This window comes from Ananas comosus, unplaced genomic scaffold, assembly GCF_001540865.1.
Source record: "Ananas comosus cultivar F153 unplaced genomic scaffold, ASM154086v1, whole genome shotgun sequence".
NCBI lineage: Eukaryota > Viridiplantae > Streptophyta > Magnoliopsida > Poales > Bromeliaceae > Ananas > Ananas comosus.
This window is the reverse complement of record NW_017891065.1, coordinates 1-26,055: the sequence shown is the minus strand read 5'-3', so window position 1 is coordinate 26,055 and position 26,055 is coordinate 1. Positions and strand designations below refer to the sequence as shown.

General features: G+C 34.1%; 4 protein-coding genes across 5 annotated transcripts; 2 read left to right on the top strand and 2 right to left on the bottom strand.

The window, feature by feature from the left end:
- Positions 1 to 3,195: 3,195 nt before the first annotated feature.
- Positions 3,196 to 9,096, bottom strand: LOC109704595 (uncharacterized membrane protein At3g27390-like). Of its 2 annotated transcripts, none has more exons than XM_020225352.1 (9): positions 8,904 to 9,096; positions 7,669 to 7,777; positions 6,595 to 6,790; positions 6,375 to 6,508; positions 5,747 to 6,035; positions 5,254 to 5,360; positions 4,948 to 5,122; positions 4,063 to 4,508; positions 3,196 to 3,476 (listed from the first exon to the last, which is right to left on the bottom strand). In XM_020225352.1, the coding sequence occupies exons 1-9, from the start codon at positions 9,016 to 9,018 to the stop codon at positions 3,311 to 3,313; spliced, it is 1,737 nt and encodes a 578-aa protein (XP_020080941.1). In that variant the 5' UTR covers positions 9,019 to 9,096; the 3' UTR covers positions 3,196 to 3,310. The 2 variants fall into 2 exon arrangements, with proteins under 2 accessions (XP_020080941.1, XP_020080942.1); XM_020225353.1 differs by having other exon boundaries at positions 3,397 to 3,506.
- A 6,203-nt stretch (positions 9,097 to 15,299) lies between these two features.
- On the top strand, positions 15,300 to 16,536 carry LOC109704594. Its single transcript, XM_020225351.1, has 2 exons — positions 15,300 to 15,520; positions 15,916 to 16,536. Exons 1-2 carry the CDS (start codon positions 15,341 to 15,343, stop codon positions 16,339 to 16,341), a joined length of 606 nt encoding a protein of 201 aa, XP_020080940.1. The 5' UTR covers positions 15,300 to 15,340; the 3' UTR covers positions 16,342 to 16,536.
- Positions 16,537 to 21,096: 4,560 nt separating this feature from the next.
- Positions 21,097 to 22,816, top strand: LOC109704592 (probable carboxylesterase 2). The gene has a single exon (XM_020225349.1). It carries the CDS (start codon positions 21,252 to 21,254, stop codon positions 22,242 to 22,244), a length of 993 nt encoding a protein of 330 aa, XP_020080938.1. The 5' UTR covers positions 21,097 to 21,251; the 3' UTR covers positions 22,245 to 22,816.
- A 2,759-nt stretch (positions 22,817 to 25,575) lies between these two features.
- Positions 25,576 to 26,043, bottom strand: LOC109704593 (probable carboxylesterase 2). The gene has a single exon (XM_020225350.1). It carries the CDS (start codon positions 26,040 to 26,042, stop codon positions 25,788 to 25,790), a length of 255 nt encoding a protein of 84 aa, XP_020080939.1. The 5' UTR covers position 26,043; the 3' UTR covers positions 25,576 to 25,787.
- Between the last annotated feature and the right edge of the window lie 12 nt (positions 26,044 to 26,055).

The following is a 26,055-nucleotide window of genomic DNA, read 5'->3' as shown; positions in this document are numbered from 1 at the left end:
AAGAGAAGAGATCAAACTCTTTCAACCCTACTAATCACTATATGCCCGTCATTGTAGGAATAGATTAATTGCACCTTATATCTCAGATATTTGGATGATAATACACGTGGTCTCCCTAATTTTTTTCAATCAGACAAATAAGGCTTTTCCTTTAAATAGACAGGTATGAGGCTTATAAGCCTCTATCAATTTAAGGATACATTCATTTGGTATAAGATCTCAATCAGTGAGCTGTTGCCTTGTCAGTGTTGCACTACTACTCTGGTATTTGCCTTGCTGGTGGAAAAGTACTATTATATAGGAAAAGCATCTGTAACAATGATTTTGACCGATCTATTCCTAGCATAAATGGTAAAAAATTGATGTTGTATTACAATCCCAAGTCAATCCTAATTTATTCACATTCCAGCTAAGTTTATTTCTAATGAAATAAACGAAGCAGGTAGCACGCTACTATCCTCTGTCATAAAAAAAAAACACACGTAAATCTAAAGTTTGTACATGAAAACAACTCAAGAAACCATATTTCTGGTGCTTTGGCTTGCCGGTGCCGAATGATCATTCAGTTTTTCGTCTAAACAATAGCTCGGAAGCCTGATTCACGATTGTCCAAATCTGTGAGAAGATCTAAGTTAGGGAACCTGCTTGATGCGCGAGCTGCAGATATTATTTACGAGTTGATGTTATTAGTATATAAAGTTAATGATTTTTGAACTGAGTTATAGCAACTTAAAAATGTATGATGACAGATATTACACTGTACCTAAGATTGGGTCTCTATATATATTAAACATGCAATAAAATTTTAGCATTAATAACACATTTGTTACGGGTATTTGTATTTTTATATACCATATTTTGATAATAGAATAATAAAAAAATACCGATCAAGTATATGATAGATTAAGCTCTCAAAAAAAAAAAAATATATGTGAATAGATTATTACACAATAAGCTAAGAGGATTTTGTTTTTGAGGTCACTAATTATTGACAACTATTCAATAAAAATTTTACGTCCAACTTTTTTCTTCTTCCTAACGCCGAGCCGCAAGTGCAAGTGGCAAAAAATATGTGGTTGCGTATTCAAGACCTCAATTTCAATCCTAATTGATTCATATTTCTAGCTAAGTTTATTTCTGAATGAAATAAACGAAGCGGATATCATACTACATTTCTCTCAAAAAAAAAAAAAAAAACTTGTTTTCTTTCTAACTCTATTTTTTGTTTTTTACATCCAAATTGGATACAGACATATATATATATATGTGTGTGTGTGTGTGTGTGTGTTTTTAAAAGGACTATATATGAAAAATTATAAATTTATACACTTATTTATTTTCAAAAATTATTTTCTTTGATATCATTAATTATAAAATATTGGAAGCCTAACTGATAATTTTTTTAACAGAATATTCTTATGCATATCTTTCTTTTAAATATAATAGATTACATTTATCAAAATAGATTTTAATTTTATAAGAATAAAAATTTATGGAGCCTTAAAATTCCGACAAAAGTCAAATTTTTCTATGATTAACCTTAAAAAAGAGATTACCTACTATGGACAATCTGCTTAAAAGAGGTTGGTTAGGAAATAGCAGATGTATCTTGTGTGCTGATTATCTGGAGACAACTGATCATTTGTTGGTGGGATGTGTCGTTCGCAAGTTCATTTTTTTCTCGCTCCTCAAAGACTCTCACGCCCTCCTTTCCTCTGAGGACGTCAATACCGCCTGGGAGGGGTTGTCAGGAAAGGGGTCACTAGTTGACATTATGAAGGCTTAGATAGTTGTGGCGACCACATGGTGGATGATCTGATGTGAAAGAAATAATGTTATCTTTCGAAATCTACCTATGAACGCGATCTCTACAACGCATCGTGTGAGAGTTCTGGTGAAAGATTGGGCCTTGTTGCGTACAACTGGGTGATGTCGGTGTTTGTCGCACCCTTCGTTTTTTACGCTTATTTAAGTCTATAGCACTCTCTTCTTCTTTTTTCATTTTTCTGCTTCTTAGTTGCCTCGAGGGCTCGAGGCCTTGGCTGTCTCACTTCTTGTAGCTAAATTTAATTACTTAATGAATGAAGCGGGTAGCACGCTGCCTTTCTCTCAAAAAAAAAAAAAAAAAAAAAATTATGGAGCCCTCAACTGTAGGTCATTTTGAAAAAACTTCAGTATTTGTAGAGTTAATTTATTCTAATAACTTTATTCAAATTCAATCAAACCTAATGGTTTTGAAGCAATCTATAAATAATATTTTGACTAAAAGTTGAAATTGGATGGTTAATCATCATTGCCAACACAAGTGGGGATGTTTTTATCTTATTAAAATTAATAGGAAACACATTGCACCTTGTATATATTAACACTCCTAAGATGGCAACTTTATATTAGATACTAATACATACGATATCAAAAAACTAATTTAGATGCATCCAACATACAAACTCTAATAGTTTGAATTATGTTCAATGAATTAGATTTAAACTCATTATTAAAAGAATTTAAGTATGTAGTATAATGTACAAGATATACATTCGATCAAAGAATGCTTAATAGATGCACTCATAATTTCATAATTTCAAGAGAGAGAAGAAATATTTGCTCACCCTAGTCTATACAATATACTCTACACACTACACGTATATTATCGATTAATGAAATATTTGATGATTTTAGCTATAAATAAAAATTATATATATAATAATATATATATATATAGTATATAAAGTATTTAATTAATCTATTTCATTACAAAATTTTATCTTTGATGTATATTTTAGAGTCAGTTTATGGTGCAGTGAACGGGTCCAACATTTTTTTGGACACGTTGCAAGCTTCTGTTCGTTCATGCACTCGGCTCACTCAGGATCCTTTTTTTTTGTGGACATGTTTCCAATTCATGTATTCTTATAGAGTTAATAGATATACAAACCGCAGAAAGTTTAATATAGTCTATTGAATTTGATATTAAAATATGAACTAGGATGATTTCTGATAAAGAGGTATTACAAAACATCAACATGATCCATCAAACTAGCAACAAAAAAAAAAAAAAATAAATCTTTTCTGTATTAAGTCTAAAAGAAACATATTACAAGAGTCAGGTTCTTTTCGCAATTTTGTAACTGAGCTCAAGAATTTCACAACTTAGATATACAGTGCCCATAAATAACTTTTCCTTGCGCGTGACACTACCTCTTTCTTAAACTTTACACACTAAACTAACAAAAAAGTATTACGTAGGCCTCAATCACAAATTAAAGCACTCAATTAAATGGTAATATACATGAAGTAAAAGAAAAGATCACTACGCTTCAGCTATCACAATTTCATTCGAAGAGGCCGACGTAGTTGAATGTGAGCCATCTAACCCCTCTCGAGAGAGAGAATACGCGAGAAGCAGTTTCACGACATGCCTGAATCTCCTTCTGTATGTCGGGAACTTCGATATGCTCCTTTGTATGCCGACTAACCTGTCAATAAATTTATGGCCAGTGCTTCAGCTACATAAATGAATCAAATCAGTATCACAGCAATTGAGTCTTGAATGGATTTTCTACTCGTAAGCAGAAGCTACGTAATTATTAAACAAAAAAGTTTAGAGCTCTTGTTGTTGCAGGAAACCAAAATGAGCTTTTGGGTCTCAAAAATAAAAGCTCCAATTAGGAAGTTATTAGAAGGTTTCTATCTGACGCTACTCAAATACGGATTCACAATAAAAACAGAAGATGAAAATTCCAAGTCTGCAATTGTTAAAAGGTATAGCAAATAACAGAAAATGGAAGAGGGAGAAGATTAGTGCACACTGTTTGCAACTTCTAGTTCTTTAGTTGGATGAGAGCATTTCTTTGAATAAGAGTTGGATGAAAACTTATGCAAAATGCAGTGAGTAAACTATTCAAGAATACACGAAGTATTCGTTCATGGTAATTTAAGAAAGTGCAACTGAGAAGAAGCATGCTTACTGGTAATAAATAATACAAAATTAAATATTTATATATATCAGTTGTAATTAATCATAATTATATGTACGACCTTAAGTCAGCGACATCACCATACCTTCTGCTAATGGCCTGAATCTGAGCAAGCCTGAGAGCATCTTGAGGGATAACCGGAATACTACTCGATGCACTAGCACTTTGACTATTACCAATATAGAGAACTAGCTTTTCCAATAAACTCACTTCCTCCTCCCTCAGTTTCAAGACCTGGATTTGATCCTTCAAAACCATGATAGGGTGAAAGAACCAATCGACGACCCGATCCTGCGGGCGATTGAGATGGTTGACCTCAATACCGCCACTTAGCAATAGTCCGCTCGAACCGCACTTGATAGAGTAGAGGAGAGATTGGAGGAAAGCATAAGAAGGTAGCCCGAGGCCCACAAATTCTTGGCTATTTCCCTTTGTTCCCAACCACTCAATTAGATTAACCGACGTTATAGAGTTTGAATCAATGAGTTCTCTTCCCCTCATTTCGCATGATTTCATCATATTCTCCCATATCTGCAAAAGAAAAAGGAAGGAAACTATATTTTCAAGGTGCGACATCTCAAGCATACAACAAATGAACATAACATGTTATATCTCATATTTATCAAAGATTGGCAAATGATTTTTGATATCTCTCAGTATTTGTAGTTCGCATTGGAAGTTTTGATTGAACATAAACAAAATTGGTCATGGAAGATCTTCTGGAACAGTTCATGTATCAGTAGATTGTTCATATTTACACCTCTGGTATAAGGATATGTAAGTAGTAATATCCTAGATTGTAACTTTATTATAAGCATTGCTAACATCAAAAATATAAAGTGACGAGTTAATTTGTAAACCAAAAGCCATAAACTAACATCCTCCCAATGGAAATCATTTGTTTGAAGACGAAAATAAGAAACAAGAACTAAAGATTCATATAGTAGCATCTCAAAAATGAAATACCAACCTGTACCATTTTCACTTCTTGTATTGCCTCTCTAACCGATCTTGAAGGGGCCAGCTTCGGCACCAACAAACCAGGAGCTCCAGACGAACCAGAAGTGGAGGCCTCTCCTTTAGCAACAGTGGGTCCTACAGAAAACTCTTCTGAGCGAGATTGTTTCCTCTTTCTGTATCGGGGCCTGGCTTGGAAATGAAAAGCTATTATTGATCACAGATGACATTAGAAGTCGAAAAGATGCTATTAAAAAGATTGAACTAATATCACTAGATGAAAGACTCGGCAGCATTTTGTAGAAACAAGAACAATTACTTTGGAAGGATAGACCCTTCTCTCAGATAGAGCCAATCGTTAGTGTACTCATCAAACTCCGAAACCATGGCAACTACAAAAGCGACTCCCCTTCGGAAAGACCTCTCCTGCATTAAGAACCCATGTACGTTTGAATGAAATTTACTGTTAACGATGTTTACATATATACAACTGCAAAGTTATCAATTTACATAAATAAACTTTCAAACGAGGCCTACGAAACTTTCCTCTTAAGTATACACCTCTACCTAAGAAAGTACCTCTGCAAAGAGCTTTTCTAATAAAGCCAAATACAGCATATGAATTGCATGACTTTCCAACTAAAAATAATGATACTTTTGTAAGAAATTACACTTTCAATGGTAAAATGCATTTAATACATGACTTCGCAGGGAGATGTATGTGGTGCATTTGTGTGTTAAAGCCACTAAAGGTAAATCAGTACTACTCGCAAGAATAAACAAATAAAAAAATGATAAGAATAGGTAATTACCTGATACACAACAACTGAGCTATAGAGTCCAATGAAAATGCTTGAGACAATAGCCAAGAGAACACTTCCAACGACAATGAGAGGCCACAGAAGAATAGCGAGACCAGCGATTGGCACACAAACTGTTTCAAGAAATGGCCCTTCTCTACTTATCAAGTCATGAAGCAACCTCTGCCACCCCTTGAAAAGCATATAAGGGCTCTTTATTAAAGCTATGATGGTGTAAAGCGGCACGTCCACTGTTAAGCCCAGCAGAGCAACAAGAATACAAGCAGGCACATACAGCAACCTGCACAAAGTTTGTTTGATCAACTACAGTTAAAAAAAAATGAGTGTTTGATACAAAAATACATAAATAGTCAGGACAAGCTACTTGATAATTGTTGCTGTTTTTTAAAGAAAAGAGAGTTCATTTTAGGATGGTCGTTCTACCAGCCAAATGCCAAAGAGGTGGTACTTACTTTGTTGATAGCACAATATATGGCATCGTGTCACATAGGAAACAAAACACAAAATCCCTCACATTTCTCCAAATTAACAAAGACGTAGACTTAACAATAACAAAATCCCTTGTCATGATGGACATAATAGCAAATCTTTCCTACGGATAGGGGAAAATAAAAGCTACCTGATTGAGTAGGGCTGAAGATTAGCAGGGCTCTCGCGAAATTCTTTCAGGTAGAGCGGGTAGGAGTGGTAGCACATATCTGCAAAGTCCCTAACCACCGTGCAACTCCCTCGGATTGTGCCCCAAGTTCCATCCTGGGCATGAACCACACATAATGCAATATGAATCACATTACCTGCAAATTCTTTCAGGTAGATTAATTATAGATTAAATTCTTTACCACAACAGAGTGGAGGAACTTCTTGGTTTCACTATCCTCTCGAAAGGCCTCAAAAGTGGAGACCCACGGCGTAAAGAAGCCGTAACCGAGCCCGACTAAGACACTTCCAGAAATGCTGAGAGCTAGCCATAATCCAAACAATGTTGGCAGAGCTAAAAGTAGAGCGAATTTGAGAGCTGCATTGACACGGTTGGTCCTGTAATAGAAAAGGCAATGTGCCTAAAATTAACTGTTCCAACATAAATGCATAAAAAAGTTCCAATCATAGAAGGAAAGTATTGGACTCTCTTTCACAATCTACTCTCCATTCTTTGAAACAAAAGGGTCTTTAAGCATAATGGTAAGTATTACAGTTTGTATATATGCTGAAAACATCCTAGATATGCAACAGAACTGTAATTTAACAACTTAAAAAGAATTCAAAGAAGTAAATAAGAAAACAATCAAAGTAGATAACACTTGTTATGATGCCAGAAAAAGACCATATATTAATTTACACTGCTTTCAATAAAACAACTATCTTTGACGAAATTGTGTCTTGGTATCCTAAAAGGAAGTTTGAGTTTTCTTCGATAAGAAGTTATAGTTGTCTTACTCTCATCGACACTACTAACACTGGTAAAATTCTCAGCAAACTCCCATAAAAACAAAGTAAAACAGCATGTTACAATACGGGTGGCAATCCCGAACATGATACAATCACAGGAACCTAACACAATCTAACATAAACAATATTACTGAAATAAGCTTATAGCCGACATGGCATGAACCCGTCTATTCCGAAAATTGACACAACAGAATACAAACGCCACGAGTAAGAAACAAGTTGACTTTTTGAGCACTTAATGTTCTATTACAAAATTAGTATGATCTTACAATTGACATTACTACCACGATTGTTGGATACGAACAAGACGCACTAACCTCAAATGTCACCCCTGGTTCAAAATATAACTTCCACAAGAACCTACCAATCAATTATCATTTTATACCATTACAAACTATAACAATTGATTTTTTTGCCCCAAAAAACAATAGAAATTGAGAGAACACAAAGGCAATGAGATGTCTCACTTAATGATAGAGTAAACCGTCCACCCAACATGAGCAGGGAAGAGGCCAAGTATCACCCCGAAATTTCCAATTATAAGAAGCGCCGCCGCAATAGGACCCACCAAAAATGCTGCAACCCAAGAAACAAAAAGACCAAACATAATAAATCCTTTCATCAGAAAGGAGCAAACTTTATTGTTGATCAACATAAACCCAACAATGATAATTTGAAAAAAAAAAAAAAAGGAAAAGGAAAAAATGTATGTAACTTACCTGAACTACAGCTATTTTGTGCCTCTAAAAATTTTAATTTTACTATCCAACAATGCATTTACTTTGACTACGCTTGTTTTAATTGAAATATAGCCATGTGAATTATATAAGATACTGTAATCAAGCACAATAAACTAAATGGCGCCTTCAAATTCTGAAGTGGACAAACCATCAAAATGAATCTCAAAGTTAGGTAGTAAAATCATGGCTAAATTGTTTGTTTGGTTTCTCAAACTATGAGATGCGTGACATTTGTTGCTCAAACTTTAATTTATTGTAACTTCTGACTCGAACTTTTTAAATTGTCGTTACTGTGGAAGTAATATAGCAGTACTATGACTAATGATACGACAGTAATTAAAATATCACATTATTTTCACATTATGGATGCGTCAACATTTAGTCAATTAAATTAGGTCATCGGATTTAGATTGCAACGATTTACAAAATTCGAGCTAAAGCTATAACAAATTATAGTTTGAGGACCAAAATGTCAACCAACCGTGCAATTTAGCCTAAAATCAAACATTTTGAAGGATGGATACTCACACCACAATGGGCAATAGTTCATATAAGTTTTATACATTTTGACCAAAAAAAATAATAATAAGGTAAAAATACATGGAAATCCTCGAAACTTTATTGCATACAACTTCTCAATTTTCAATTTTCTCTTATTCACTGATAATTTCATCGAATTTAATAACTGCAATCAAACAATTAATGACAAGCTACTTGGTTAAAAAAAAAAGAAAAATCTAGAATTGAAAAATTACAAGCTACTAGGTTAAAAGAAAAAAATTGAGGGGCCTATTTCACAACGACTTACAGTTGAGGGGTCTCAGTACATATTCGAAAAAGGAGGCGAATTTATTATATTGATCAACGACAAAAATGAAAAAAACCCAACAAAAATAATATGGAAAAATTTTAACTTTTTTCTCGTTCGGGAAGAGAAATTAATTACGGAGAAAATAAAGAACCTTTGAGGCCTCCGAGGAAAAAAGCGGAGCAAAAGGCGAACACGACGTAGGCGATCCTGAGCGGTTGATTCAGCGAATCCAACGGCGACGATGAAGAGGGCATCGTCTCCATCATCGCGGGGAGAGGAGAGAGAGAGGAGGAGAGAGAGAGCTCGGAGACATGGGAGAGAGAGAGAGAGAGAGAGAGAGAGAGGAGACGATGAGAGCGAGAGAAATTATGGAGGAGAAAAAAAAAATAAAAAAAAAGAGCAATAATAATAATAATAATAATAATAAGGGGAGAAAACAACTAGTATTTTAATTTAATTTAATTAATTATTATGAAAGATTATGAAATATGAGGAGTCTAAGACTCTAAGCAACAACGTATGATAATAATTAGGTTAAAATCTATGAAGGACCCCTCAATTATAGGCTATTTTTATATTGTCCGCTCATATTTTAATTTTAGGTCAACTATGTACTATTTTGCGTCAGTCCAATTTTTTAATTTATTTGATTTCAGTTGATAATCAAATTTTAAGATAATTATTTAGTTTAATAAATTTATAATAGTAAGAATTGTATGGAGTACATTAACTAAACTCGTAAAAATAAATATCGAATTTAAATTTTAATATCAGAATATCATCGACTAACTCAAATCAAACAAATTAAAAGATTAAATAGTAAAATTAAAACTTTGAAAGATCAGATAGCTGGTTCAAAATAATCTATTATTAAACTAAATTCCCTATATTTTTGCCTAACTTTTATTTTTTATTGAGTTTTCTTAACCGGTACTTTTTTAAGATTAAATTATTTTAGCAAAAAAAAATAGAGAATTTATGGAACTCATAAGTAATTTTCTCAAATTTAACTATTTTGATTACTTTATAATTAAATATTAGTAGCTGAAATTTTAGTAAACTTTTGAACTAGATTAGCTAAATAATTTCAGAAGGGGCCATCTCAAATCCCGATATAGTTGAGGGTGTCTCCGAACATTTTAACAACATAAAAGAAGAGGAATATTGTAATGTATACAACTGTATATTCTTTCTTTTTTGTTTTCTTTGGAACCAAAGTTGATATTTTTTGCGAACAGTTGAGGCTTCGGAAACCATTCCCTGCACCCGGTGTATAAATACACTTCATATACCGATAAACGTATGGTATTCTAATATTAAAAAAAAACGTGTAGAATTTAACTGAACTATAGACCATTTTGAAATTGACTATTTGATTTTTCAAAAATTTAATTTTACAATCCAATTTGATTTAAGTCAGCCAATGACATTTCGATTTCAAAATTTGAATGAATCGTTTATTTTTATTGATTTAGTTAGTATATTTTATACAAAGTATCGTTGACTGACTTAAATTAATAAATTAAAAAATTAGATAATAAAATTAAAATATTGAAAGATCAGATAACTAGCTCAAAATGGTCCATAGCTTACCATAAGTTTTGTATATAGTTTTACTTTAATACAATATATAATATTTTAGAAACTTATTAATAAAAAATATTAAATTTTATACTTACTTTTTTATGAATTGAATTGTACGTATCTCTTTTAATGTTGGTTATTTTCAAAAGACATGATTCCACGATGGGCACAGTTGAACGTTTCTCCATAAATTTTTACCTTTATTATTTTCATACTCAGCTTAAAAACGCACTCAATGAAACATGCGCTAAGTATGATCTACAAGGTTAATGGTGTCTTAATACACATGAATATATAGCTAAATATTAATTTCAAGCAATATTTTGGAGGCAATGTTGCTTTCTAATTTTATCTTCATTAGGGTGTGAGTTTCATGCTAATATATATATATGGAAAAATTTCATAGGTACCCCTTTGGGAGACTGAAATTTCATCAATAACCCTCTAAAACTGAAAATATCATGAATGCCTTTATAAACTCAAAAAAACCTCATGAGTCATGAATTCCCCTACTGTTAACGTGCCGTTAAAATCTAACCGAACAAGTTGTAAATGTCATTTCTACTCTTGTACAGTTCATTAAGCATAGGAAGTCGTAATTGGTATATTAATACTATTCATAAATGCTCTCTTATTCTCTCCACATAGCAACGAGCCCACTAAATAGTCGATATTTTACAACACCTCATAACCTAATTCTAATTGTGATTGTGGTAAACCATGCCAAATTTAGTTTTTAAAACAACCACATAGTAAAGGTGCGATGATTTTATTGATGCCCAAATTGGAGGGTAAGTTGATGTGATATTTTAGTGTGCATATAATTATTAATTAAATTTCAAAAATGTAATGCTGTATATTTTCTATAGGTTTAGGAATAAAGATAGTGCAACAAATTTGCCAGGGGAGATAATTTTCAACACACCATAGTTAACCTTAAGTACTAAATTCATATGCTAAAAAAGTATATAGGCTGAAGTTATGAAATTGGGGGTGAAAATTCTACTATGTATTTTGTACACTAGTTTCTGAAATTTTTTACCTTAGCATAAATTAGTTATTTTCCGCCAAATATATCATTCTAACTTTCAGGAGGAAATTTGTCATTCTATATTTTGACTCTCATTTAACTATATTTTAATCCGGGTAGAGTGACACGTGTCCCTAACGGCAAGGATAGTTATGATAATTTTATGTGTTTGAAAAGGTATTTATGATATTTTAAAGTTTAGAGGAGTATTCACGAAATTTACAAGTTTGATAAGGTTACCGATGAAATTGCCTTTTTTCTTTATAATAATAATTGTATATAATTTAGGGTAAACTTCAATACCAACCATGTGGTTTCACACTTTTTCACTTTAATATCATATATTTTAAAAAGTATCACTTTAGTATTCTATGATTTTATTTTTTCCTTTCTGTTAGCACCTCTATTAACTCTCCATTAAATTATATCAAATAGCCCACCTATGCTTTATTGAATATTCACTTTAGTATTCTGTGGTTTATCAAATTTTTACATTAGTACTATGTTGTTTTAACTTTATCACTAATATAGTAGAAAAAATTAATGGAGGAGATAACGGCAAGAGAAATTTATTAAATTTATTAAAATTAATAATGAAATAAATATAAAACTCAAATAAAAAAATAGAGGTTAAAGTGGTGTCAACAAAAAAAATTTAAAGCTGATGGGCCTATATCAAAATTGTCTATAGTTGAGGGGGTCTCCGTACATTTTACCTATTGAAATTAAATTAGTTTAGTTATTTTAGCTGAAAAGTTATGTTAAATTTAATAAATTTTATTTTTTTTACACTAAATATCTTAATTTTAAAAAACTAAAAGTTAAGGGGTCTTAATAAAAAAACTGCATAGTTAAAGAAATTATTTCAAAATAGCATATAGTTGAGGGATCTCCGGTACATTTCTTAAGTAGTATCAAGCAATTAGGGGTAAATTCGTCATTTCATTACTTAACACCTTATTGATCAGGATAAACTGACGGTATTTTAATAGTAGGCATATTTATGATAATTTTTTATATTTTAAGGGGTATGCATAATATTTTAATTTTTGTGGGGATATCTATGAAATTTATAAATTTTAGAGGGGTAATGGAATTGGAAGTGCCCCCAATATATATAATATATATATATAATATATATATATATATATATATATATATAGTTTTGCATATATTATGCATTTGTTTTTAACTTTTAAGTACTAGAATGAAATAAAGCATTAGAACATCTGTTATCGCTAATTTCGACTCAGCGTATGTGTGATCAACAAGTTAATGTATTGTGTTGGATATATATGTTCCTTAATATTTATTTGTAAAGATTTAATGTAAAGTTATGCCAAGATGAGTGCGATGATCGAACATTGCCATATAAACCAGAGAGAAACAAGGCATTTCAATCTTCAGGGGCGCCTAAAAATATTTATTGTGATATATATGTTCCTTTATTATATTTGTATAAGATCTAATGTAAAGTTATCCAAGCTGACGTGCGACGTTCGAACATTGACTATAACTATGTGAACTTTAATTTGCCTTTCGGTACTCGAACAGATCTGAGTTACAGCAGTTGTTTAGTTGTTTTCGGATATCTTTTGTTCATCGAAGAATGTTTTTTTTTTAATTTCTCGTATCGTTTACAAACCCAATCAGATTATTTGCTTTTCTCGAAGCAAGAAAATTCAAGAAAATACTCTGCTCCTGCCCCTGCACACTAACAGAAAGTACGCCGAAATGTCAGATACTGCAACATTCCACCTGGGGATTTAGTGTAGGGCTTAACAGTATGCAAGGTTTCACGCATGTTGAATCATGGCATTAGAGATCCAAAACCTGTGCACTTCTCTCGATCGATCTACATGCGGAAGAATCCTTCGGTGCACAATAATTTGACAGCTTATGTCGCGGGATCTGACGTGGGATTTACGCCGCCATTTTTGCCGAGTCGCTTCTCGTCCTGTTATTTCTGCAGTGTATCTGCTTTCTTTCCATTACAAAACTCTTTTTTCTCTTTTTTGTTGCATACAGCTAATACGTCGGTCTTCTTAATATATGTATAATGATTCTAGTCTACGATTTGATAACTTTTCGAGGAAGTGCCATAATGATAAAAGCATTTTTTTCGTGTTTCTCATAAGCGGCAGTTGTTTGCATCGCAAAATGCGAATACCGAAAGTTCTGGTCAATGAAGGAAGATGTGCACTTTACGACCAAATCTGCGCTGCCTACAGATCTGCCAATCCTTACTTTCATCTTGTAAAGATTCGCGTGGGAATTTTTCTGATCTGAAATTAGAGCAGAGTGCAACATGGAATCACGAGATTTTGAACAGGCATATCGAAGTTGCCAGCAGTCAGCAGAATCAAACAAAATTGCGATGTTCTGTGCGAAAATGGACGGATTAGAATCACAAAGAGAGGTCAGCGGATTAAGCACCAGGCTTCTTTTTAATCTGTATGAAGATACTTGTATACTTAAATAAGGTTAGAAATAGATGCAATGTTGATCATTTACTTTTCGGAGTTAGATCAGAAGTATAGACATTTGATAGTCAGTTCTAATATGATTAAGTTGGAGTTTTTGAAGATTTTGCAAGAACATAATTTGAGAAGGTTACTCGAAAGAAATAAAATACTATAATATATTACCTTCATGATTCTTGTTATAGCAGAAGCAAAGTAGCAAACTCTTGGTTGAGTGTGAAAAGCTTGTTTTAGCCACATTGCAATGGTGATATTGGCTTCAATTCACGCTAAAAGATTTAGGCATCATTTTTAGGTAACAGTTCATAAATATCAACCTTTCACATACTTGGAACTTTAAAATGTTACAACATTTTGACTTAATGTTCTCATATTTTTGTTCTAGAATCACTAAGCAATATTCCTAAAAAAGTCAAATTATGTCTCATCAATGTGAGAAGCTAGAAGCATTCTAGTGGGGGCTAATCCAGTTATTCCCCAAAGGATTTACAAATGAACTTTTATATTACTGTTGGCCACCTCTAACGCATTAGGTAATGTCTTAGTTTAGCTTATTGCTTCAACTAAAATGTTGAAAACTACTGCAAATGAAAATTTATTTCAAAGTAACTTAAACAGAACATGAAACCACCCCATCTTTAGTGAATAGGTGTGCTTGTTTTTATGGGATGTTGTTTGCCATTGCAACTATAACATCAATCATCGTTTTGTGGTTTCCAAATAGTGGTTGGTTGTTATTAGCTTCCCATATAAATATTAACTATAGATCCTTTCTGGAGTATACAATGTATTAAGCTACACATAAGAAAGTGTGATAGAATAAAATTTCTTTTGTTTCAATAAGTGATAACACATTTGCTCAAATTACACTGATTTTGTTTAAGAATAATTTTTATAGTCCCACCGGAAAAGAAAAAAAAAGAAAAAAAAAGAGCAATCTAGTACCAGGTTCAAAGTAACCCATGTTAAAAGTTGATCTTTTATATTTTTTTTATTTAATTTATTTCATTCTATTTTTTTATATGGTAAAAAATTTAAAAATGTGTTTCTAGCAACTTAAGTTTTAGAGAAAAGGATTGTTCCGTAGAAATTCGAGTTCAAATATACTCTTAACCATTAAAATAATTAAGCTTTCGTAAAAATAATATTTTTTCATATTATTTTATCATTTTCAAGGGCCAAATTAATTACAACCTAGGAGATAGGATATTGAATCATAACTTTTTTTTATTATTTTTTTGGGCAAATAGCATATGTTTATCATGAAATTTGCTTTTTAATCTTCACCCCAAAGAATTTCAAGCCAAATATAAAGCTCTTTTAAGTGCAATGCCTTTGTCATGCACGTCCATATCCTCTACAAAGATAGGTACAAATACATTTATGTATAAGCAAGGCTAAACATATATCATTCAATACACATACCAAAGAGTTGTTCTATTATGTATATTCTCCTTGGATGTTCACAAAGAATAGTTTCTCTTTAAAACAATGCCTTACTTTGCCCATGAATACCAAACCAAACTCCCTTGCTCCCACAACAAATCCCTCCCCACTCTCATTAGAGATATAGCTTGTGGGCACTGCCATGGCTCCTGCCTCCGAACCCCGTCCTCATCGAGCTCCGACGACGACGTCGATGACTGCGGCTTGGATTTCGATACTAAACAAGTTCGACCCTCCACTTTTACCATATAAATGTCTATATTTAGAGCTTGTTTGATCTTACTGTAAGGTGCGAGTATTAGTTGAGTATGTAGTGTTCTTGCACATAAGCACTGAATTGAAAATCTCGTCAATTTCTATTGTTCCTAAAAGCAAAAGCCGAAGCACGGTTCTCTACTCCTAAAAACAATGGTGAAACGTCCGAGTCTTTGCTGTAGCTCGAAGTTGAAATATGATTAATTAGAGCTTCTATTTTTGTTGCACGGAAAGCTGTTGAGGGATTTTGTTTTCTTGTGAAGTAGTCAATGAGGAAACAGTTACATGTAGCTCATTCAAATAATTGTAGTACTCGAGTATATATGTAGCACTTGACCCCTTCTTGTTTTTTCTAACTCTGTCAGGTTATTCTCATGGAGATCAGAAACCGAGCAATGAAGGCCAAGCTCAACCCCAGGGACTTCGCCTGGTCTCTCCCTCCACCTGCACATAGAGGAGAAGTTATCCCTCCCAAGAAGAAGAGATTAATCGGAGACGACGATGAAGACGATGACGAAGAAGAGAGCGGCGACGACGAGGCCTACTTCTCGGTGAGGAGCTGCTTCTCGCGGTGCTCAAGTCGGAGCGCGGGGTCGATGGAGACGTCGGCAGCAGCAGCCGGGAAGGCCGACCGGCCGCGCACGTTGGAGGAGCTGATGAGCTGCGAGGGCTGGCCTTTCGGCCTCTTCCGCCGCGCGGCGGCGGCTGCAGTGACGCTGCCGCCGCTGCCGAGCACGCCGGCGGATTCCTGGATGTGGCATAAGAGGAACCTTTTGCATTACACTCATTGAGTATCAAAGGTTTGTTGAGCACCAAACAAAGTGTGTAGTAGTTGGAAATTTGAGTATATATATATATATATATATATTTGTATTGAAATTTGAAGCACGAACCATCGGATTTTGGATTTAGTATAATATTAGATTTGTAAAAAAAGATTCACAGGTAAGTTTCTCCCTCAGTATGTGACATTAATGGCTTGTAATATTGTATTTAGCAGAATTCGAAGTATATTGATACACAAATAAAATAAAAATGTTGATAACTCAATCTTATCGTTTATTAATTATCTGATATGTTTTCTGTAATCTATTTTTTCATTTACTATTTTTATCATTAACAAAAAAAAAATCTAACGAAACTATCAATTTTTAGTTTATTTTATAAGTGCAGTAATATGTATGGTTCGTCAACATAATGGTCTTGATTCATTTTTTTTTTCTTTTTTTTGTTAAATAGCGTAATCGAACCGGCAAAATATAAAATAGAAATTACATAAGAAGCATTTATATTTATATCAACTATGAATTGAAAACTTAATAGAGGCCTCCCACTTTGGGGGTGCCTGTGGGTCCCACTTTCTCTCTCTCTCTCACACATCTTTTATATATATATATATATATATATATATATATATATATATATATATATATATATATATATATATATTTCTTTTTTATTCAAAGATTTTTTTTCTTCTGTTCTATANTTTATAAATACACTAATTTAGAATTTTATTTTGTCACTTTATTTTTATTTATTTATTTATTTATTTATTTATAAATATATACTAATTTGGAATCCAAAAAAACCTTTTCTTATTTTTCGGATTGTGGGGCCCGTATCAATTTTTTAAAGGATTAATTGCATATTGAGCCCAATCTTTCCACTCTTTTTTATTTTTTATTTTGGTCCCTAATCTCTAAACTTTGCATGTTTTTCATTTTAGTCTCCAAATAATTTTTTAAGAATTAATTTATATAATAATATAATATTTAGTAGTTGAATTTTTTTACTGTGTAAAAATATTTATTTTGATTTCGAATGATTTTTTATTAGTCTTATTTTTTGTGCTTTTAATAATTATCTACTGATTTCTTCACTAATTTAAAATTTAGGAATCAAATCTTTATTAGTTGTATGTGTAACGATAAAAATTATTGAGGGCACAATGAAGATGTTACCGCCAAGAATATCAAAGGTAGTACACGGTGAGGCGTGCTCTTACTGTATATCATTCGTTCTAAACGGAGTGGGTAGAATACCTTTACCTTTTTCCTCTCTGATCAGTAATGGCGTGTTGCTACTTCCAGCCCGGAACTTGCGGTCAGAAGAGGGCGCTTCGGCTTGAGTCTTGAGTGTTGGGGACGGAGCGGTCATAAGCTTCAGCAGCTCCTCATGCCTCCTGTTTGCCTCGGTTTGCAGTAACTCAAACTGTTTTTGCCCCGTGTCCCTCACTTCGGTTATTCGTTGGGTAAGCGCTTCTATGTTGGCTTGATGTTCCGTCCCCAACTGCTGGTACTTCTCCTCTATTGCATGGATGTGATCACTAATACCCCTTAGTCGAGTCCCTTCGGCCATATCTATATCCTCCAAATACTCCTTTGGATTGAATTTGAACTTATTGTCTCGCTTACCCCCAATCTTGTCGTGTTGGTGGAACTAGTTGTGGGGGCTCTATGAACGGAAAAAATTGTGACCCGGTAATTTGCCTCGGATGAGCCAATGCGCCCGCGGTATGGATTAATCTGAGGAGTGAGGGGGTTTTCCTCAGATCGTATGGCCAGTCCCGGCTATTGTATGGTGATTTTCTTTGTCCAACTCTGATTGCAGTACAGAATCGGCAGCGCGGAATTCTTATACGCGATTAAACTCAACGATGTTGAGATCGGAGTTAGGAAGCGATTCTACCATACAGGGCCCGGGGATCGGACTTCTCTGATACCAATTGTTACGTGCCTGACTCGGCGCAACCCGTCGATGATGAGATATCGCTGAGATGAAGGACGGCGTCGAGGATGATGATACACGTAACAGCCTCGGATCGATCGGATCAGAATTGGGGTATTCGATAAAGTAGATGAAAAGAATAGGAAGAAGAAGATAGGAAGAAGAGAATATAAGAGATGAGAAGAGGTAGGATTAAGAAGAGAGATTAAGAGATATAAGAGATGTTGAGAAAGAAGAAATTTCATTAATCTGCCTAAATCGAATCTCTGTTACACGCTTCCTTTTTATTGCTACAAGAATAGAAAATAAAATAAAAACCCTAACTCTAAGTGGGCTTCAATCCTCCCTTCGCAGCCCATCCCTTCACAGATATGAATTACTCCCCTGGGCCTCGGTTGGGCTTGTTTGGACCAAAACTGCATGATAAGCGGGTAAGCGGTTCGCGGGTCCACTCTAATTAATTTTTTCATATTTTTTATTTATAAATTTTACCTTTATGATAATAGAAAAATACTATTTATCTTTTTTAATACTGTAATGATCATTTGTTTTATTTAAATTGATTTATTTATTTTACTTATTAGGTTTAAATATTTTTTTAAAAAAATATACTTTAATTTCATTCTTTAATTTATTTTTAAATTTTTAATAATTCAATACTGAGATAAATAATATTTAAAAACATTAATGCATAATAGAAAAAAAATGATATTAATAGTTATAGAAATTTATTATTATATTATCTTCCCACCGCATCGCGCGAGGCCCTTAACTAGTTCTTATAAAAGGACAGTTTAATTAGCAATTTACCGTATATAATATACGAATTATAAATAGTTGATAGTATTAATTAATGTAGTGGAAATTACTCCTTTTTGGTTAATGAGACGTTCCGTGAATTACACACCCTCCACAAAAAGATAAAATAAAAAATAAAAAGATAAAAATAATAAACAGCAAAGAAGCGGAAAAAAAAAAAAAAATCAAACAAACAAACATACACAAGAGCGCAGAATTAATGGGCCGGGTCGAGTTGGCCATATTAACCTTACGTTGGACTTGGGCCCAGCATCCCACACATATATTTACAAAGAAATAAATTTACTCAAAACTTAAATTTCACGGTACTGTAGATTATAGTGTTGTCTAATAAAAGAAAATAAAAAAAATGCTACCAAAAAAATTTAACTTAAAAATTTCTATTTGCTGCGAATATAAAAGCTTCAAACTAGTCTTTGTTCTTTCGTCTTGGACGATCTCGTTTCTGTATTTCATTGCGGTAAAATTTTTAAATATTTTTTTATTATACTCTCTAGAAAATCAATTAGGTCAAACCATGGTTATATATTCAACCAAAGTGCTATCCTTTTTTTTGACCAAATCATTCAGCTGTATTGCATAAATCTAATTTTAAGACTAACTGAAAGAAAAATATCATAATAAAATACAATCGAGCGAAAATTCGGATGAATCTGAACTTTCTTTTTAGAGAAAAAAAAAATGCTGAGTTTTTCTCAAAAGTCTCCAGCTCAATCAAATCTAGCTTATTGTTTATTGTATGTTCATCTCAAAATTTAAAGCCAAAAAATAATAATAATAATAAAAGGTCCATACTAAATATTTTGGGCCAGTATAATTAACCTTTCGGCCCCACCCGGCCCAGCCCATAAATACCCACTTGCTATTCTGAGTTTTTTATTTTTTTTTATTTTGAGAGAGAGAGAAAAATAATCAACTAATTATTAAGCTTTTTATCATTTGCATTTGGAACAATTGGTTGCCGATAGAACTTATTATCTGGGGTTTGGTGTATACATATACTCCATTCACTGAACATAATATTTAATTAATTGTTAATATATTAAAATTAAAATTTAATAAAATATAATATGATTTATACTATTTAACTTTTTTGTATAAACTAATATGCATTTTGGAATATACTATCCAGATACCGAACATAGGTTAAGAAAAAGTCTAACTATAGGGGGAAAAAAAATATCATAATAGTCGTCATCTAATTTTATAATTTTTGATACATAAACCTTGTAAATAATATGAAATATATAAAATAAATTAGAATTTTCTTTTCACACTGCTTTTTTCCTTTTGACCTTTTCGCCGGCATTTCATCTTTATGTTTCCCTCAAAAAGGAAGAGGTAAGGTTGCTCCACTGCTCAAGTGAAGATGCTCGGATCTGCAGACCACTGCGCCACCCAAAAAATTTTATCTTTTGGTGGTCGCAAAATTGAAAATTTTGTAAATATAATTCGTGGAAGGAGTTCTAATTGCCAATACTTTGAACAACATTAAAAACTGCACTTTATTTTAATTTTTAAAAAATAGTTTACAGATAGAATTTTTTTTGTTTTATTAGTTACTCATAAGTAATTCGTGACTTAACTAATTATGATATTTGGTAAAGTGTGTGGGATATTTTATATTTTTTAAAAATATTTTTGTGGTGCATGCCAAATGCACCTTGTGTAAACGCCCTCTACTTTGCAAAAAAATTCTAGAATGCAACGGGTATATTGGTGACGTGGCGTGCAACGGATATATTGGTGACGTGGCGTAACAAACCAATCAAATATCTTCTTTTAGGAGTATATGTCCTATCATAATTATCAAAAAATATTTTTATTATACTTTTGTTTGAAAAAAAATATATATAATTAACTTGTTATTGCTGACGTGGTGCAAGTGTGAGTGTAGAATTTCTGTACTTGGCACTATCCGTCCATTTTGGGCGTTTCTGAGCAAATAGTTAAAAAGTCAAAATTGTGATTTATTATACTATTATTGAGTAGCTGAGAGCCTGAGAACTCGGTGCTCACCTCTATCTATAAAGACGAGCACAAATGGCGTGGCGATCGATACTCCGAAGCGTCTTCTTCCTCTTCTTCTTCTTCTTCTTCACCGGGAAACCCTACTCCTCGTTCCTCCACAATCCCTCCAAAGCCACCATTAATGGCCTCCGAAGACGCCGCCGACGAGGTCGCCGTCGAGTTCTTTCCCCTCTTCCGCTCCTACAAGAGCGGCCGCGTCGAGCGCCTCCTCGGCACCTCCGTCGTCCCCCCCGGCCTCGACCCCGACACCTCCGTCCTATCCAAGGACGTCCCCCTCCACCCCGACTCCCCCCTCCCCTCCGCTCGCCTCTACCTCCCCCAAACCATAGACGACGACGACGAGGTGTCCGAGACGAAGCCGAAGCTCCTCCCCGTCCTCGTCTACTTCCACGGCGGCGGCTTCGTCATCGAGAGCGCCGCGTCCCCGACCTACCACTCCTACCTCAACGCCCTCGCCTCTAGGGCCCGGATCCTCGTCGTCTCCGTCGAGTACCGCCGCGCCCCGGAGCACCCGGTCCCCGCGGCCTACGACGACTCGTGGGCCGCGCTCCGGTGGGTCGCGGCGCGCGCCGACCCGTGGCTCGCCGAGCGCGGCGACCTCGCGCGCGTCTTCCTGGCCGGGGACAGCGCCGGGGGGAACATCGCCCACAACGTCGCCATGAGGGTCGCCGCCGAGGGTTTAGGAGGCGACGAAGGGGTCCGGATCGAGGGTTTGATCCTGGCCCACCCGTGGTTTTGGGGGAAGGAGCCGATCGGGGAGGAGACGAGGGATCCGGTGAGGAGGGAGTGGACGGAGAGGCTGTGGAAGACCGTGTGCCCGGGGACGGAGGGGATCGACGATCCGAGGATTAATCCCATGGCGGAGGGGGAAGCGGCGTTGGAGAGGTTGGGGAAGCTCCCGTGCGGGACGGTAATGGTGGCGGTGGCGGAGAAGGACATGTTGAGCGAGCGAGGGAGGGCGTATTGCGAGGGGTTGAAGAAGAGTGGGTGGGGAGGGAGAGTGGAGCTCCTCGACACCGAGGGGGAGGACCATGTTTTCCACCTCCTAAACCCTAACTGCGACAAGGCGAAGGACATGATGGATCGCCTCGTCGCACTCTTCTCCTCCTCTTAATTCCCAGTAATCACAGGTAATGCTCCTGCTCCTGGATAGTTTCTTCACTATGCTGATATTGCCATCGAAAAATAAGTTAAAATGCTTTGCTTATTCCAATAAATCTATTCCAATGGAGTAATGTAGTTGTTTTAAAATGAAAATTAGAATCTTTTTGATGATTAAAAACTGGAGTATTTGTGTGAAAAAATTAAAAGCTATAAGTTGCCCAAAGATTAGTGATGTTAACTAGTGAATTATGGAAGGATCTCATTTAAATAATGAATAATGCTTTGCTACTGTGTTTTATTTAGACGCTGCATTGGAGTGAAAAAAACAATGATTAATGCCTTTGTTATTGTGTATTATTACTTGGGGGACTGCGTTGGAGTAATTGGTAATTCAAAGAAAAGTACTTGCCATTTAGTTTACCTGTCGGATCAATGAACCTTTACTTCTTCTTGTAGTAATTAATCAGTTCTTTATTATAAGAGTAAACCAAAGTTCAGAATCTTTACTGTGATTAAAAGGTGTAATGAACTGTTCTATTGTGGCGTGCATGCAAATAAGCTTTTTCATTTTAGAAAAGAAAATCTTCGGTTTAAATCCTGCTTCTGCCATAACACGAAGCTATAGCTAGTTCTACTTTTCTCAATAGCTTCATTTATAAAAAGTAGGAAAATTTTTTTAGCGCCCTTCAAAGGACGTGTATTTTGTACAAACTCGATTCGGTTCGAGAATAATGAATTTTGTACAAACTCGGCCCAGTTTGGTTCGAGAATAATGAATTTTGTACAAACTCGGCCCAGTTTGGTTCGAGAATAATAAATATTGAGATAATTTTTTTTTATTCTTGAGTAGCTTACTATTGCGGAATAATCAGAAATACAAGTAAAACTGTGTTTGATTTATAATGCTGATATTCGTAGGAATAACAAAAATTGTGTTTTGGTTAATTTTATGAAATAATAGAGGGTAGTAAAAAAAATGATGGTTGAATTTGATATAAGATATAATTTAATTAAAAATAATTTATTATAAAATTAATTTATAAAAGTAATTCATTATAATATTTAATAAAAATATTTTATTATAAATTTTGGTTTAATAAAAGTAATTATATATATATATAAATTTTTTTAAATTCTACTTAAATTTAAATTTAATAATAATATTTTATTATAATATATAACATAATATTTTATATAATTTAGTTTTAATTAAATAACTAAATTTATAATTTTAATAAAGTTGGAATTAAAACTTGGAATAGTACTATTCCGCCAAAAAGATTGAATAGTAAATTCCAAGTTACTCGAGAATAACAAAAAATAGTAAAATTTTATCCTGATCAAAAAATATCCCTTCACCAGAACAATGGAGATAACTTTTCCCCTTTTGTTATCCTTTTTATTGTCCAACCAAATGGACCTAAGTAGGAACTATTAAAAGAAAAAAAGATAAATGCTATTTATTTGTACTTCAAACCCCCACCTGTCTTATTAGTGGGAGTAGTTTCAGTTGTCATATGATGTGACTACATCATTCACCACAAATGGCGTGAATGATAAGCAATTCAACAAAAAAAAAAGCCATTTCCCATACACATCGTATGGTGTTTGCTCGTACGACAATTGCCCACCAATATGTGGCTGCTAAGCTTTTATCTTTAAAAAAATGCTTTGGATATTCAACTGTATATTAATTGTCTTTATATTTTAATATGTTGGTATTTATAATATAGTTGCATATATGTTGGCATTTAAAATATAAAAAAATATGATTTGTCTCGAATTCGTTCCGAACTGCCAAGTAAATTAAGCGGGAGGTGAAAGACTTTTTTTTCTTAAATCCGTTTCGATCCGTCAAAAATCTATAAAAAATTCGCTTCAGTCCCGATCCGTCCCGAATAGAGCGGTAAGAAGAGCCAAAATTAAAATAATAAATAATCTGCTCCGAATCCATCCTGTTTCAACAAGAAATGGAGTGGGAGATGGACGAATCTTCTCGCATCCGGATCCGCCCCGTCTGCATTTCTAATCAACATGCGCTTGGTATACTTTTTATTTTGAAATGCTTTGAATCTTTCATTATATTATCTTTATATATTATTAATATATTGAACTGATGATATTGATGTTTGTGATTGATTTAGTGGGTCAACATATTAATAATGTACTAAGTAACATTGTGAAAGACCCCTAACACTGGTTATCTTTAAATCCCGTGCTCTATATATCAATCTAGGAGGACACTTATAAAATGGCAATTATGTACATACGTTGTGTGTTCTCATGTGACAGTAATAAAAATAATTTTACATATATTTTAATTTTCTTTTAAAAGGATTAGTTGTATTGCTAGTCCTGAACTTTGAATCAGATTTTTATTTTGCTCCTCAAAAGTTTTGATTGCAGCGGTCAAGAATTTAAAATTTTACTTCAATTAAGCTTCTAAACTTTCATCTATTTTTATTTTAGTTTTTATCTTAGATTTAAATCAAACAAAAAGTAATATAAACAAGATAGACTTTTACCCCCGTTTGGTTCGGAGTTAAGGAGTGAAATAACCCCTTAACCCCGAAGTTATTCCCAAACATCCAATTTGAGGGGTGGGGTTAGCTAACCCTAGCTAACTCTGTCCTAAATGGGCTATTCCGGAATAGCCCATTTGGATGGGATTAGCTAACCCCACCCCACCCCACCCCACCCCACTACTCCAACTAAACAAAATACTATTTTACCCACTATCCTTCTTATCTCATTTACTCCAGCCAAACACTATTTTTTTTAAATCCTGGACTAACTCCAACTCCCAACCAAACATAAAAAATACTCTAACCTCACCTTAATCCTGAACTTACTCCTATTATTGGAATAACTAGTTTTTTTTTAACCCCAAATCAAACAGTAGCTTANAACCAAACATAAAAAATACTCTAACCTCACCTTAATCCTGAACTTACTCCTATTATTGGAATAACTAGTTTTTTTTTAACCCCAAATCAAACAGTAGCTTAATATTATTAGTGTTGGATATTATTGATATGAACGAGTAGACAAGCAAACAAAGAAAATAACTGTATATAGGTAACAAACTGATGAATATATAATGTTTTACTTCTTAGGTTTCTCTTTTTATTTGTATAAAATTTTATTTTAATTAAAAATTATGGTATTTGTTATGTATCAATTGTTTGGCGTACCATTTACGGAAGTAAGAAACCTTCACTGTTATATATTATTAATATGTACAGATAACTTTGCTCCTTTTTCTAAGGTTGGAGTGAAAATATGAATATCTTTTGAATTTTTTAGGACTTCAAACATTAAAAATTTATACATTAGAAGATTACAATACAAACAAGGGCCCCTTGTGTAATTAAAGAGGACAACAATAAACAAGTTTATAACAATACTGATTAAAGGAACAACCCAATAACATTATGCTTCTTTCGGAAAATCATATCTTAACCACATTTTGATGCACATTCGATGAATACGAGATTAGATTCAAACTCTGGAGAATACATAATGAAATAAGCAATTTCACCTGTTTGCGAAATTAGTGATGAGAATTTAAGAAGGCGACCACGCGATCCATCATCTCGTTGGCCTTGTCGCATTTCGGGTTTCGGAGGTGGAAAACATGCTCCTCCCCCTCCGACTCCAACAGCTCCACTCTCCTCTCAAACCCGCTCCGCTTCAGGCCCTCGCAATACTCCCTCCCTCTCTCCCTCAACACGTCCTTCTCCGCCACCGCCACCATCAACCTCTCGCACGGGAGCGTCCTCAACCTCTCCTCCTCCCCCTTCGCCATGGGATTCAACCTC